General features: G+C 52.8%; 1 protein-coding gene across 1 annotated transcript in view; it reads right to left on the bottom strand.

Moving 5' to 3' along the window:
• Nucleotides 1–13,910, bottom strand: part of LOC102107556 (uncharacterized) — a 35,413-nt gene extending 21,503 nt beyond the window's left edge. Inside the window, exons 1-39 of the mRNA XM_088051939.1 lie at nucleotides 13,803–13,910; nucleotides 12,969–13,186; nucleotides 12,418–12,561; nucleotides 11,862–12,018; nucleotides 11,714–11,741; nucleotides 11,374–11,485; nucleotides 10,900–10,992; nucleotides 10,712–10,775; nucleotides 10,329–10,427; nucleotides 10,136–10,239; nucleotides 9,922–10,060; nucleotides 9,719–9,837; nucleotides 9,461–9,610; nucleotides 9,115–9,285; nucleotides 8,661–8,970; nucleotides 8,513–8,580; nucleotides 8,287–8,374; nucleotides 8,053–8,170; nucleotides 7,842–7,965; nucleotides 7,554–7,690; nucleotides 7,345–7,471; nucleotides 7,104–7,232; nucleotides 6,791–7,033; nucleotides 6,265–6,441; nucleotides 6,006–6,151; nucleotides 5,823–5,913; nucleotides 4,762–5,151; nucleotides 4,546–4,672; nucleotides 4,324–4,442; nucleotides 3,832–4,028; nucleotides 3,442–3,625; nucleotides 3,036–3,201; nucleotides 2,825–2,949; nucleotides 2,434–2,742; nucleotides 2,098–2,301; nucleotides 1,769–1,894; nucleotides 1,394–1,669; nucleotides 868–963; nucleotides 307–441 (exon numbers count right to left, since the gene is read on the bottom strand). Coding sequence (XP_087908065.1) covers nucleotides 307–441; nucleotides 868–963; nucleotides 1,394–1,669; nucleotides 1,769–1,894; nucleotides 2,098–2,301; nucleotides 2,434–2,742; nucleotides 2,825–2,949; nucleotides 3,036–3,201; nucleotides 3,442–3,625; nucleotides 3,832–4,028; nucleotides 4,324–4,442; nucleotides 4,546–4,672; nucleotides 4,762–5,151; nucleotides 5,823–5,913; nucleotides 6,006–6,151; nucleotides 6,265–6,441; nucleotides 6,791–7,033; nucleotides 7,104–7,232; nucleotides 7,345–7,471; nucleotides 7,554–7,690; nucleotides 7,842–7,965; nucleotides 8,053–8,170; nucleotides 8,287–8,374; nucleotides 8,513–8,580; nucleotides 8,661–8,970; nucleotides 9,115–9,285; nucleotides 9,461–9,610; nucleotides 9,719–9,837; nucleotides 9,922–10,060; nucleotides 10,136–10,239; nucleotides 10,329–10,427; nucleotides 10,712–10,775; nucleotides 10,900–10,992; nucleotides 11,374–11,485; nucleotides 11,714–11,741; nucleotides 11,862–12,018; nucleotides 12,418–12,561; nucleotides 12,969–13,169 — 5,793 coding nt within the window. The 5' untranslated portion in view covers nucleotides 13,170–13,186; nucleotides 13,803–13,910. The remainder of the gene's footprint in view (nucleotides 1–306; nucleotides 442–867; nucleotides 964–1,393; nucleotides 1,670–1,768; nucleotides 1,895–2,097; nucleotides 2,302–2,433; nucleotides 2,743–2,824; nucleotides 2,950–3,035; nucleotides 3,202–3,441; nucleotides 3,626–3,831; nucleotides 4,029–4,323; nucleotides 4,443–4,545; nucleotides 4,673–4,761; nucleotides 5,152–5,822; nucleotides 5,914–6,005; nucleotides 6,152–6,264; nucleotides 6,442–6,790; nucleotides 7,034–7,103; nucleotides 7,233–7,344; nucleotides 7,472–7,553; nucleotides 7,691–7,841; nucleotides 7,966–8,052; nucleotides 8,171–8,286; nucleotides 8,375–8,512; nucleotides 8,581–8,660; nucleotides 8,971–9,114; nucleotides 9,286–9,460; nucleotides 9,611–9,718; nucleotides 9,838–9,921; nucleotides 10,061–10,135; nucleotides 10,240–10,328; nucleotides 10,428–10,711; nucleotides 10,776–10,899; nucleotides 10,993–11,373; nucleotides 11,486–11,713; nucleotides 11,742–11,861; nucleotides 12,019–12,417; nucleotides 12,562–12,968; nucleotides 13,187–13,802) is intronic.
• Between the last annotated feature and the right edge of the window lie 882 nt (nucleotides 13,911–14,792).

Below are 14,792 nucleotides of genomic sequence, written 5' to 3' on the forward strand. Positions count from 1 at the left end.
CACAATGGCTAGTGATCTTGTGTGGGCTACAGACATCTTACGGGTGCCATGCCATGGAGAAACCTCACCCTCCCCACACAAACAGCCCCACAAAAACTGCTGCTGTTCAATGCTTTTTATTGGCTGGCCAAGGTTAGTGGGCTGGGAGTGGGGGTGGGCTACTTGGAGGTCCAGGGGATATTGTTGGGGATCCAGAGCTTCACTCTTCATTGAGTCCCTTCTGATGGAGAACAAGAAAAGGGACTGTGAGCATGAGGAAGTTGTGAGGCAGCTATGGGGCAGCTGTAGGGCAGGGGAAAATCCCACCTTGGATCCAATGTCACGGCTCTTGGCCCGCAGCTTGTTGACCTGGGACTCGGCAATGTCAGCACGCTCCTCTGCCTCATCCAGCTCGTGCTGTGCCTTGCGGAACTTGGCCAGGTTGGAGTTGGCCTGTTCCTCCTGAGGAAGCAGAGGGACATCGGTGAGGGTTGCACACAACTCTGTCTGGCCTCCTGCCACTTTTCCAGCTGTCCCTTCATCCTATCTTCTTATTTCTCCATCTGGCCCACCATGGACCCACCTGTGGTTCCAGATATCCCATTTTCCAGCCACCCAACCATCTACTCAATCATCCATCCATCCATCCATCTATCCATCCATCCATCCATCCATCCTTCCTTCCTTCCTTCCTTCCCACCACCATCTCAACATCCTACTACCCAACCTCTTTCCCCACTTTCTCTTGACCTGCTTTCCTCACTCCTTGACACTCCACCCCTTGGCCACCCCAAGGTCCCCTGCTACTCCCCACATCCTCTCCCACACCCCAATCCCACAAAGTCCCCTCCTGGGTGGTGGTCCCACAGATGTCCTTCCAGTGCTCACCGCCTCCTCTGCCTGTCGCTTGTAGGCCTTGACCTTCATTTGGAGCTTGTCCACAAGGTCCTGGAGCCGGACCAGGTTCTTGCGGTCCTCTTCTGTCTGTGGGGTGAGACACATGTGGGTTAGGACATGACCCCACCTGTGCTTTGAATCACCACCAGAGCAATGAGGGTCAGGAGACAGTTAATGATGTTCTTGGAGCTTCTCTAGATCTGTGGGTGGCCTCAACTGTGGGGCAGAAAGTGGGTTGTCTCCCTGTGTGAAGGTATCTTCTCGCCCCTGATGAGGTCTTACCTGAGGTTCTGGATGATGCAAAGACCCCATGGATTCTGGGACAGTGAGAGAAGGCCTAGGTGGTTCATGACCCAGACAATATTCTGGATCCCACTACAGTATCAGACGTACATGCAGTGGGTGGTCTAGTTTACCCATGTCTCTCCAGCCAGCAGGTCAACCATATTCTAGGTCATGTACAGCATGAGACATAAGGGAGGGTGGATCACCTCCAGCGCCACCTCAAACAGCCCACCTGGTAGCTGAGCTCCTTTACGCGACGCTCAGACTTGCGGAGTCCCTTGACACTCTCGGCATGGCGCTTCTGCTCAGCTTCCAGCTCATTCTCCAGCTCCCGCACACGAGCCTCCAGCTTCTGCAGCTGCTTCTTGCCCCCTTTGAGGGCCAACTGTTCAGCCTCATCCAATCTCATCTGCAGGTCCTTGATGGTCTGCTCCATGTTCTTCTTCATCCGCTCCAGATGGGCACTGGTATCCTGTTCCTTCTTCAGCTCCTCTGCCATCATGGCCGCCTGCCCAAGGAGAGAAGCAAGCAGAGGAGGACCAAAGCATGTTCTCCGTTACACACCAGTGGAAGGTATCCTAGATGTTGGTCCCACCATGGCACTCACATCAGTGATTGCTTTCTTGGCCTTCTCCTCAGCATTCCTGCACTCCTGGGTGGCCTCTTCCACCTCTGTCTGCAGCTGGGAGATGTCGGCCTCCATCTTCTTCTTCTGGTTGATCAGGCTGGTGTTCTAGAGTTAGAGGAGAGGATCTCAGGAGGTGTCTCTTCAACTGCTGACCTATCCTTCTTCAACTCCCAGGTACTTAATGCCCCCTTACTCCCTGCCAACTCTGCAGGTCTAAAGGATCTGGAGATCTTGGTAAATCAACCCATTAGAAGCCCACACCCATGGATGGAGGTGACCTCTGTCCTTGAAAGTATGTGAGGTCTCACCTGTGAGTGGAGAAGCTGGACCCTCTCACTGGCCTCAATCAGCTCCTGCTCAGCCAACTTGCGGGCCCTCTCAGTCTGTTCCACCACTGCCCGCAGCTCCTCCAGCTCTGACTGGAGGAGATTGTTTCTCCTCTCCACGATAGCAATATTCTCCTTCAGATCTTCATTGACCCGTACCATGTCATCCAACTGCAATTGGGTGTCCTACAAGGTGGCATGGGAGACGAAGGTGAATGGGGAGGATGGGGAAGTGGCTTAAAGTCTACATTTCTTCCACTCTGGGGTGGTAGGACCTATTATCTCAACATGCTTATAAGATAGAGGTCTGATGGTTACCTTGAGGTAGCCTTGCAATGTCTTGACTTGTTTCTGAGCCTCAGCAGCCACGCGGTTGGCATGGCTGAGCTGAATCTCCATCTCATTGAGATCACCCTCCATCTTCTTCTTCAGCCTCAGGGCCTCGTTGCGGCTCCGGGTCTCAGCATCCAGAGAGGTCTGCAGTGAGTCCACCACCCGCAGGTGGTTGCGCTTGGCCTGCTCCATCTCCTCATCCTTCTCAGCCAGCTTGCGCTCGTAGTCTGCCTTGACCTGGTTGAACTCCAGTTGAGCCCTCAGAATCTTTCCCTCCTCGTGCTCCAGAGAGGCCTGGTGGAGACAAAGAGAAATTAGGGGGCCACAGAGAAGACTAGGACAAATTAGGGCCTTACAGGGGTGTGATTTGGCTCACTTCAGCCTCCTCCAGTGCAGCCTGGAGCTCCAGTTTCTCGGCATCCAGCTGCTTCCGGACCTTCTCCAGTTCATGGATGGTCTTGTGGCTGCCACCCAGCTGCTCTGTCAGGTCTGAGATCTCCTCTGCCCAGATGATAACCCATCAGTAGTGGAATACAACAAGGTAGTGGAATACAACAAGGTGGGCAGTGGGAGGACCACAGTCTCACCTTGGAGATTCTTGTTCTCCCTCTTTAAAGTCTCTAAGTGATCAAGTGACTCCTCATAGGCATTTTTCAGCTTGAAGAGCTCAGTGCTGAGTGATCTGGCCTCCTTCTGCGATGCCTCCAGCTCCATCTGTGACTCTTCAAACTTCTGCTTCCACTCAGACAAGATCTGTGAGGACCCCACCTGCTCAGCTACTGTTTTGCCCATGAAGAACTTTCTTTCCATCTTCCTCCTCCTTTCCCCAATACTCTCCTGAAAAGGGACTTGAAGCTCTGCTAAAATATGGCCCTTGAAAGTTGTTCAGCTTTCTTCTGGACTTCTCCTGCCTGTTTTTGATTCATGGGACCCACATCTCTCTACACCCTTCCCACCCTTCTCCTTCCCCCTTTCTACCCTTTGTCCTCCTACCTTGTCAAAGTTTCTCTGCTTCTTGTCCAATGCAGCAGCTGCTGCATTTGACCGCTCCAGGTCTGCCATGAGATCTTCAATCTCATTTTGCAGCCGGTGCTTGGTCTTTTCCAGGGAGGAACACTTGGCATTGACTGCCTCCACCGCCTCCTCAGCCTCCTGCAGCCGCTGGGCCAGCTTCTTCCTGCCATGGGAGGAAACCTGGCTGTGGTGGCCCATGGATCAAGTGGGTCAACTCAAACCTTCTTCCACCCACTGGTTGGCTAAGGCTCTGCTCTGGATCTCCTCTTCCATCTCCAGATTCCTATACATTCTCTGGATCCTTGTATTGTGAAGAGTATCCACTCTCCCCTGCCCCATAGAAGCTCCCTTCAAGGGGAGATGACTCACTTGGCCTCCTCCAGCTCCTCAGTGCGCTGGATGGCATCTGTCTCATACTTGGTCCTCCACTGTGCCACCTCAGAGTTGGCCTTGGAGAGTGAACGCTGGAGCTCAGCTTTAGCCTCTGTCTCCTCCTCATACTGCTCTCTCAGGAGGTCGCAGTCATGCCGGGCCGACTGAAGGGCATGGGCCAGTGCATTCTTGGCCTGGGAGGGAGAGAGTTTTGAGATGAGAACAAATTGTGTCCATATCAACTTGAGCTATGTTGGCATTCTCCAACTCCAACTCCAACAACCCAACCCAACCCAACTCAACCTAACCTAACCCAAGAGAACCCAACTTCCTTGTAACCCGTCAACTCTACTGAACTTCTGAGAACTCTCAATTAATTTTCTCCTTCTGTGAGGGCAGGCTCATGATGCACCTCTCAATCCCAAACCAACTGCATCCTTGACACTGGAAGTGTCTTTCAGCCCCACTGACCCCCCAGCAAAGCCCTACCTTGACTTCTTCCTCTAGCTGCCTCTTGAGATCCTCCAGCTGTTGTGTGTAGGTGAGTTTCCCTCGTGTCATCTGATTGATGAAAGCTTCCTTCTCCTCCAGCTGCCTGGAGAGCTCACCTGTCAGGTAGAATGGTGGATAACAACTTGTGGGACACACCCCAAAGCCACCCCACTAGGTAAGAGATAGGGGAATTGGGTTAGGGAAGAGCAAGCCTCTCACCATTTTCTGTCTGGAGTTTGGCTCGTTGAGTGGTGAGGTCATTGACTGTGCGTTGAGCTTCTTCAGACTTAGTCCGATGCTCATTCATCTGATCTTCCATAGTGCGGCACATTTTCTCAAGATTGGCCTACAAACAGGAAGGGCAGGAAGATGAAAGGGAGCCTTGAGAGGGCAGTGGAAGTGTTGTCCCTTCATAGCTGGAGACCTATTTCCTACCTTGGACTTTATCAGTTGTTCCATGTTGGAGCCGACATCATCGAGCTCCAGCTTGAGCTCGCTCTTCTCCTTTTCCAGTTTCTGTTTGACACGCTGTAAGTTGTCAATCTGTTCACTGAGCTCAGCCACACTGTCAGCATGCTTCTTGCGCAGTGCTGCAGCTGTGGCTTCATGCTGCAGTGTGGCCTCTTCCAGATCCCGCCGCATCTTCTGGAACTCTGCCTCCCGCTTCTTGTTGAGCTCAATTTGCACTGATGTGGCACCACCTGCCTCCTCCAGACGCTCACTGATCTCCTCCAGCTCTCGTGACAAGTCTGAGCGCAGCTTCTCCACTTTGGCTCTGCCTGTCCTCTCTGCTTCCAGCTCTTCCTCCAGCTCCTCAATCCGTGCCTGTGCTCCAGGGATGAACATGTTTTCAGCAGACTTGGTTTCACCCAGCTTCTCCACTCAACCAATCAAGCTGGAGAGTTCTTTAAGTCAATTCAAATCAACCCAACCAATTGTAGATTCTTCAGCTCAACCCAGACAACTGTAGACCCTTCACCTCAACCAGTCTCGATCCCATCCAGCTCTCTTCAACCTAGTCAAGATCTGAGCTCTCCAGATCAACCTGGCCTTATTTGAAGACACTCCACCTTCTCAAGTTACCTTGAGATTCTCAAATGCAACTGGTCTTGAGGACATTCAACTCAGCCAGTCCTAGAACTAACTGGACTAACGGACAACTCAGCACAAACTCCTCTAAGGACATTGGAATGAACATGATTCAACCCAGATGGTCTGCTCATCTCAGATGATTCTACCCAAGACTCTCTTCCTACCCTGAGTACTCCAAACCCATTGGTTCAGCTCAACCCCCATGAAAGCCAACCTGTCCAGGAGCCCATGAGTCATTTCAAGGCAATAAATGACAGAGGTTCTAGGACAAGAGACATGCCATGGGCTTCTGACCTCAGGTGGGTGGCACACTGGTTTAGGTCCTTCTCATAAAGATATGAAGAAGATAATGGGGAGGACCAGTTCCTTTTTCTGCTTGACCCCCAACCTGAAGCCCACCTCACCTGAAGCTCTTTGAGCTTCTTCTGGAGCTGGGCTGCAACTGCTTGCTCATCCTCGATTCTGGTGTTCAGGGCATTGAGCTCAAAGTCTTTCCTAAGTGTGGGGAGAAACATCAGTAAGTTATTCTCTCAAGTGCTCAGCAGAGGTGTTAAAGGCAAAGGACAAGCAAGTGTGCAGGCCCTTACTTTTTCAGCCTCTCATCCAGTTGTTGCTTGTCATTCTCCAGGTCCATGATATTCTCCTGAGCCAGCTTCAAATCACCTTCCAACTTCCTTTTGACCCGTTCTAGGTCCATCCGGACCTTCTTCTCTTGCTCCAGTGAACTCTCCAGCTGCAAGTGAGGCAGACACAAACCCATCAGCCCCCACAAATAGACACTCCAGAAGGACTTCCACACCCCAAGGGACCAGCTATATGCCTGTTGTGGGACTGGCCTATACTCACGTCATCCACTTGCTGTTCCAGCTTGACTTTGGCCTTTGTCAAGGTGTTGACTTTGTCTTCCTCTGCCTGCAGGTCATCCAGCGCTTGCTGGTGAGATTCTTGCAGGGCCTTCTTCTCCTTTGTTAGCTTGACAATGATCTCATCCAGCCCAGCCATCTCCTCTGTGAGGTTCTTCACCTGCAGGAGGAGAAATATCAGGCCTCCAGTTTGGTACCAGAGGTAGGACAAGAGACAGGACGTTGTTCTTGCTCTTTGTGAAGATGGGTCTAAGTCAGGCGATTTAGGAAAACATAACCTTGGTTCTTGGTGATGCAATTCAACCAGCCTCGGATCATCACAACCCAACCCAAGCACTTTTGAGTCTTCATGACCCAACTCATCCAGCCTTGAATTTGGCCGCCCAAACAGCCTTGATTCTTGTCAACCCAACCCAACTAGCCTTGGGTCTTCACCAGACTCTCCTTACTTTAGCTTGAGTCAGCTCAATTCCCCATAGTTTGAGGTCAAGACCTTTCCCCATTTTCACCTTGTTCTCAGTGGCATGTTTCTCCTTTTCCACCTTGGCCAATGACAACTCCAGATCATCAATGTCCTTCTTCAGTTCTGAGCATTCATCCTCCAGCTTCCTCTTCTTTGCTGTCAACTCAGCATTCATCTCCTCCTCATCCTCCATCCGCTCAGTCATCTCCTTCACCTTGGCCTCCAGCTGGATCTTGTTTTTGATCAGCTGGTCACAGCGCTCCTCAGCGTCAGCCAGGTTGTCTTGCTCCTGGAAGGGGCAAGCTTGGTTTGAGGTGAATGAAAAAAGAGTGAGGGGCTGGGACATCTAGGTCACTCACAGCCTGCACTTGGAGCTGAAGGTCATTCTTCTCTTGCAACATGGAGACCATCTTCTCCTCCAGCTCCTTCCGCCGGGCTTCTGACTTCTCTAAGGCCTCCTTCAGCCGCCCAAACTCTTCTTTCATGTTCTGTGGGAGGCAAAAAGGTGCCATGTAAATCTCATTTCTTCCTTTTTGTCCCCACATACCACTTCCTCCCTCCATCCACCCACCCACCTTGTCCCCCATGGCCCTGTCCTACCTGCATCTCTTTCTCTGTCTCAGCACTCTTCAACAAGGGCTTGATCTTGAAGTAGAGCTTCATCCAAGGCCAGTTCTTCACCCCCATGAAGGCCCTGATATTCCACTGGATCACCAGCAATGAGTCCCTGGAGAAGCCACATCAAGATGTGGGTCACCAGGGGCTTCCACTCAACATGGATGCAATACCATCTCTATCTCACCACTTACCGGCGCTCTAGGATCTTTTTGAACTCCTGACGGGACAGGAAACCACGGACTTGGGCCTGCAAGCGGGTCATGATCCGGGCCAGGCGCTCATCCCTCATTTCCTCCAGCAGCCCCAGCAGCCCAGCCTTGAAGAAGACCTTTGAGGAGAGATGAAGGTAAGTGCTGATGGGATTTGGAGGTGGAGGGATGGGTAGACAAGTAGATGACGGGACCATAGAGTCCATCTGGTCCTACCATGAAAACCTTGTGGATGGTGGGACCAGCATAATTAAGAGCAAGTGACCTCACCTTGGTGTGTCCAAACTTGTACTGGTTGTGGTCAATATCAAGGGATCCCAGGAGCTTCTCAGCGCCCTTGCGGCTGTCAATGAACTGCCCCTCAGGGATGGCAGCAGGGTTCAGGATGCGGTACCTGGTGAGGAGAGAGGACAGGAAACCTCTGAAATCAGTCCCAGTGGGGTTGTCCACCCCATCCCCACATTTTCTCCTCTGTGCCTACCGCTGGCGGAAGTCCCCATAGAGTATGCGGTTGGGGAAGCCCTTGCGGCAGATGCGGATGCCTTCCAGCACTCCATTGCAGCGGAGCTGGTGCATTACCAGAGGGTTGTTCATCACACCTGGTGGGTCATCAAGACTGGTGAGTCAAGGCCTGCCCCAAAGCACTGTTCCCCACCAGCACCTTTGGCCGGGGCCCAGCACTGTCCTCTGGATCAACCTTCAGGGATCGGCTCACCGGGAGACTTGGTCTCATTGGGGATGATGCAGCGGACAAAATGAGGGTGGGTAGACCGCAGGTTGGTCATCAACTTGTTGAGATTCTCCTGAAAGATGGAGGAGGAGGTGATGAAGGGAATGAATACACCCCACCAGCCTATCCCACCAAGGGTCATCCCTAGCCCTAGGACATTTTTTCCACACCCACACAACCTGGGGTCCACGAATAACCCTTGCACTCTCACCCGATGCAGAGCAGAGACAGTTTGGAAGGAGGAACCTTTCTTCTTAGCTCCTTTCCCCTTCTCCACAGCTGTTGGAGAAGAAAGGATGAGATAGGACAGAGACAGGGTGGGAAGAAGCCCAGATGATGAGGAAGGGGGTTCCTCTTACGTGCATCAGCCCCAGCATAGTTGGCAAAGAGGTTGGCCAAGAGTTTCAGGGCTGATTTCTGGTAGAGCCCCACCACCGTCTCATTGAGGGGGTCCTTGTTCTTCTGCAGCCACCCAATGATGTTGTAGTCCACTGTCCCAGCATAGTGGACAAGGGCAAAGTGGGCCTCTTGTTTCCCCTTGACATTACGTGGCTTCCCAAAGTTGGCTGACTTGCCCAGGTGATTATCAAAGAGCTTGGCCTTGAATGTCATGTCTGTGGCCTTGGGAAACATGCACTCCTCCTCCAGGATGGACATGATTCCCATGGGCTAGGAAGAAAAGACCTTGTTGGCTACAGTACACACCAAGTACAACCCAACTGGCCAGCTTTGGGATTCCTGCTAAGCTGCAACTGAAAGGACCCTTCCCCAGAGGTCCCTTCAGCCCCCACAAGACCCTGGGGGAGGTGGTACCTTCTCAATGAGGTCAATGCAGGCCTGGAGGTCCATGCCAAAGTCAATGAACTCCCACTCAATGCCCTCCTTCTTGTATTCCTCCTGCTCCAGCACGAACATGTGGTGGTTGAAAAACTGCTGCAGCTTCTCGTTGGTGAAGTTGATGCAGAGCTGCTCGAAGCTGTTGAACTGGGGAAGGAGAGAGGAGATGGCCAATGGGGCCAACAGAACAACTAATATCTTTAGTGGGGTCAACCTGAGCCCCAACCGGGTCAACACAAATGAAAACAAGATCATTTGACCATCCAATAGGCTTAATTCTAGACCCAATGGGGTCAACACAACACAGTTAACCAGGACTTACATCAAAGATTTCAAAGCCAGCAATGTCCAGCACACCAATGAAGTACTGCCGTGGCTGCTTGGTCTCCAGTGAATTGTTGATCCTCATCACCATCCAGTTGAACATCTTCTCATACACAGCTTTGGCCAAGGCTCCAACAGCATAAATCACCTGGAAGAGGGATGACCCACCAGTGAGAGTGGCCTCTTGCTGTCCTCCTTGCTGGGGATGGCACCATGTCACCCCAAAAGGAGGACATTTTGGGGATCTCCTACTCACCTGCTGGACATTCTGCCCCTTGGTGACATACTCATTGCCCACTTTGACCCGAGGGTGGCACAACCCTTTGAGAAGATCAGCTGAGTTCAGCCCCATTAGGTAAGCTGACTTGTCTGCCTCTGAGGATGAAGAAGAGAAAATATGAACCTGGAAGGATCGTGGAGTTCACTCCAGTTTCCACCTCCACCTTGGCTGGACCCCACCTTCTGTGCCATCTGGTTCTGCCTGCTCTTCCCGTTGTTTCTGCTTGAACTTCATGTTGCCAAAGTGCATGATGGCTCCTGTCAGTTTATAGATGGAGTTCTTCTCTTCTGGGGTGAAACCCAGGACATCAAAGGCACTCTATGGGACAAAAATATGTTCAAGATCTTCTCCCACAGAGACACATACATACTGCCTGATGGCCTCCCATCTCACATCTGTGGCCAGGAGCTCCTCTCCATCATCAATGGATGGAACTGTGGTCTCTCCTTGGGAGATGAAGGCATAGTCATAGGGGTTGTTGGTCACCAGCATCATGTCTGAAAGGAGAAAAAAGGGGTTGGGACAGGCAGGTCTCAAAAGGGGTGTGGGATCAGGTATGTGTGGGTACATTGGGAGCATGGCTCACCCAGCAGCTCTGGCTTCTTATTGGAGAGGATCTGGTAGTAAATGTGGTAGTTTCTTTCAGCCTTCAGCTGGAAAATGACACGTGACTTCTCCAGGAGGTCTGGGGTGGGTATGAAGAGAAGATAGGTGGAAGTTGGCATGAGGAGATAAAGGGCCAGGTGGATGAATGGTGAGAGGTTTGAAGATACGGAGGGAGGGAGGGAGGGAGGGAGGGAGGAGGGAGGGAGGGAGGGAGGGAGGGAGGGAGGGAGGGAGGGAGGGAGGGAGGGAGGGAGGGAGGGAGGGAGGGAGGGAGGGAGGGAGGGAGGGAGGGAGGGAGGGAGGGAGGGAGGGAGGGAGGGAGGACAACAAGATGTCCTCTCATGGATCCTTCAACCTACTCACAAGTCTCAATGTCAGCTGATGCCAACTTCCCAGTGGCCCCAAAATGGATCCGGATGAACTTCCCCTGAAAGAATAGTGGAAGAAGGTGGTCGTGGCTGCCTTCTCCCAGAACACCTTCTTCCACAGACCCTTCCCTATGAACTCCACCCCATAGACTCTTCCTCACAGACTCCACCCCCAACACTCACAAATCGGGATGAGTTGTCATTCCGAACAGTTTTGGCATTGCCAAATGCTTCCAAGGCAGGGTTGGCCTGGATGATCTGGTCCTCCAGGGTGCCCTGGATGGAGTAGGACAGTGTCAGGGGGGTTCTCACAGTAAAGGGCAGGGGATGTAGGGTGTGAGGTTGAAATGGATGGATGGGAGAACACAGTGGTCCATGAAGATTTGCATGGGTGGTCAGGTTGATGGACAGGGATGTGGGTTGATGCCATGGGTGGATGGAGGGATGGTTAGTTGGTTGGATGGGGACGGGACAGATGAATGGAAGGTTGCATAGATGGTTGGTTGGTTGGTTGGTTGGTTGATTGGTTGGTTGGTTGGATTTTGGGGTATTAGGTTGGGTAGTTGTTTGAGTGGTTGATTGGGTTATTGGTTGGACAGACAAGTGGCAGAATGTTTGCCACACCCCAGGTTGTCATCCCCCACCCACTGCCCTTACCTTGCCTGGGGCCCCCGCCTCCTTCTTGCCACGGTCACCAATGGCAGCAATGACAGCAAAGTACTGGATGACCCTCTTGGTGTTGACTGTCTTCCCCGCCCCGGATTCTCCACTGAAGGTAGCCAAGGAGAGCAATAGTTGGATACCTGTGCTATGGTGCTGGGGGTGGGGACTCACTGGGGATGGATGAATAATGGACCTCCACAGACAAAGCCATGTAGTGATAAAGGGTTGGCCAGTAGGCATGACTTCAAGGGGGAAGGGGAGGGGTTATGTGCCAGGTGGGGGTGTCTTAGCTGTAAGCAGGACTAAGACAGTGTTTACAGATGAGATCACTCACGTGATGAGGATGGATTGGTTCTCCCGATCTGGTGGGATGAGGAGAAGAAACATGAGGTTCTGGAGCCCGCTTTGTCTCTGCCCCACATCTCCTGCTCCCCAAAAAGGATAAGGCAATATAGTATGGGGTCCCTGCAGAAGGTGCCTACCTGTCAGCATGTTCTGGTAGGCATTGTCAGAGATGGAGAAGATGTGGGGTGGAGCTTCACTCCGCTTCTTTCCCCGGTAGGCAGCCACCACCTCAGCATTGTAGACAGGCAGCCACTTGTAGGGGTTGACAGTCACACAGAAGAGCCCTGAGTAAGTCTGGAGAAAGGAGAAGGTCAAAGTCAGGAGGTGTCACCCCCCAGGTGGTCAAGGTGATCTCTTGTGTCTAGGCGATATCTTGAGTTTAGGTGACCCCTGTGGTCTGGAGAAGGGACATCTTGGGTGTGGGGGACCAAAGAGGTCTGGAGAGAGAATGTTCCAGTTCTGCGTGGCCCATATAATCTGGGGAAGGAACATCCTGGTTTTGAGTGGCCCAAAGGGTCTGAGATATCTTGGTTCTGGGTGGCTCAAGAGGTGTGAAGAAGGACCATCCCAATTATGGGTGAACCATGAGATTTGGAGAAGGGACATCCTGCATCTATATGGCCCAAGGGGTCTCCAGAAGAGGCATCCAAGTTCTGGATGGCATCTGAAGAACCTCATGGGCTCCCAACTTACATAGATCATCCAAGATGCGTAGCGATCCTTGAGGTTGTAGAGGACGGCGGGCTCATGGAGGAAAGTCAGCATGGCCATGTCCTCAATCTTGTCAAACTTGGGGGGGTTCTGCTGCATTATCTGGTCCTCCTTGACCGTCACTGTCTGCTTAAGGTAAGGAGGACCCCATGGAGCAGAAACAAAGGGCAAGGAGTTGCCCAGTTGTTCCCTCCCAAAGGGCTGGGAGATGGGTGTTCCCTTGAGAGCCAGAGGTGTTCCTCAAGTGAGAGAGATGTTTTGGGGTCTGGGTGTCTCTGGGGTAACAAAGGAGGTTGGATGGGGTCTAGCTGTCCAGTGGGTTCTGGGAGAGGTGGATCAGGGTCTAGATATTTCCTGGGTTCTAGAGAAGATGGTGTGGAATCTGAGCATATAGTGGGTGCTGGAGAAGGCATGTTGGGGTCTAGATGTTTCTTGGGTTCTAGAGAAGGTGGGTTGGGTTCTTTGTGTCCCATGTGGAATAGAGTTGCTATTTTGAGGTTCTGGTGTCCCAGCTGTGGCTGGGGTCCCCCCACCTTGCCATGTTCAGTCTCAGCAGTGATCTTGGAGCCCTCACGGCTGACAATGGTGGCCTTGACATATTCTTCCTTTTCATCAGGGACGAAGATGTCCTTCTTCAGGTCGAAGGGGCGGGTCTGGGCAGCCAACCGTTCCTTCTCCGACTTGCGGAGATAGGGGGCGGCCTCCCCAAATTCGGCCATCTCCACATCAGGCATGGTGATGCTGGACAGGGCTGGGCGGGGTAGGAGGGATCAGACCCTCCAAGTTCCTCCCAGTTGACCCCATTGCAGCTCTTTCCTTGGTGAACCCATCATTCCCTGTTTTTCTCCACATCTACCACTTCCTCCATGTCAATCCAACTCCTTCATCCCTCCCCAGTGCTCACAGCTCCTCTCCAATGCTCCCACTCCTCCCAGCTGGCCCATCCCAAGTCCATCCTCAGTGCTTCCATCATCTAGAGTTCCCTCTCAGTACTTCCAGTTCCTGTCCAGTGCTCCCAGTCAGCCCCATCCAAAGTTCATCCTTGGTGATCTCATCTTCTCCCATTCTTCTCCAGTGCTTCCAGTTCCTTTCCAGTGCTCCTAGTTCCTGCCAGTTTTCCTTATCTCCATCTCAGGTTCCTTCTTGGAAGTCCTAGTGCTCACCTCAGTGCTCCCTGTTCCTTGCAGTGCCTCATACTGCCTGCCCTTTATCCCACCCCAGTGCCCCCCAGTACCACCCCCCCCCAGTACTCCTGAATCCCTCCCAGTCCTTCCCAGTTCCCCTTCCAGTATCCCAGTATCCCAGACCCTCCCAGTCACCTCAGTCTTCCCAGACAGCCCTCAGTTCCTACCACTACTCAGCCCCACCTCTCTCTGTGGTCTCCGAGTCAGGGGATGACAGTGCAAACTCAGGGTGGTTCTGGTCCTGCTCCGGGACACAACAGCCCCCCCACCCCCCCGCAGTATGTCCCAGTATATCCCAATATGTTCAATTACATCTCAGCATCCCCACCCAGCCCCACCAGTACTTCTCCAGTACATCACCTCACAGACACACACACACACACACACAGAGAGAGAGAGTACTGCTCAGTAAGTCCCAGTATCCCCCTAGGATTTATCCAGTACCCTCCCTCCTCCCCCAGTATCACTCCAATCCCTCCCAGTTACCACATAAATCCTCCCAGCATCATCCCAGTCCCACCCTGTTTCCACACAGATACTCCCAGTATCATCCCCATCTCCCACAAAGACCCTCCCAGTTCCTTCCAAGATCCTCCCAGTCCCTCCCAGTTCCCCCATAGACCCTCCCAATTCTCCTATAGACCCTCCCAGTTCACCCATAGACCCTCCCAGTTCCCTCCCAGTTCCTCCCTGTTCTTTCCCAGTCCCTTTCAATTGCCCCCAGTTCCCCCATAACCCCCTCCCAGACCCTCACAGTGCTCCAAGTGCCCCCTGCCCCACCTGCCCCTGGGTCTGCAGACACAGGCTGGGGGACCCCCCCTTATATCCCCCCCTCCCCTCTGCAGCTGCGTCACTGGGTGGAGGGGCGGGGGGCATGGACAGACGGGTGACCTCAAGGCCACCTTACTGCCCTATAGGGACATAGTGACCCCTATGGATCTACAGTACACTCCCCAAATCCATAGGGCCCTCCCTCTGCTCTGTAGTCCTATTGGACCGTCACTGCCCCATAGGGTCCAGTGACCCCTATGGATCTATAAAGCTCCACCAGCCCCATGGGATCCCCATATATCATACCCACAAGGACCCTATAGCTCCCCTCTACCTCACAGGACCTACTTCCAGCACCACAGTACTCCCCCAGCCCCATAGGACACCACTCCAGCTCTAGAG

The sequence above is a fragment of the Pseudopodoces humilis genome, chromosome 1 (assembly GCF_049639895.1).
Source record: "Pseudopodoces humilis isolate 2021_Gansu_Grassland_sample_001 chromosome 1, ASM4963989v1, whole genome shotgun sequence".
Classification (NCBI taxonomy): domain Eukaryota; kingdom Metazoa; phylum Chordata; class Aves; order Passeriformes; family Paridae; genus Pseudopodoces; species Pseudopodoces humilis.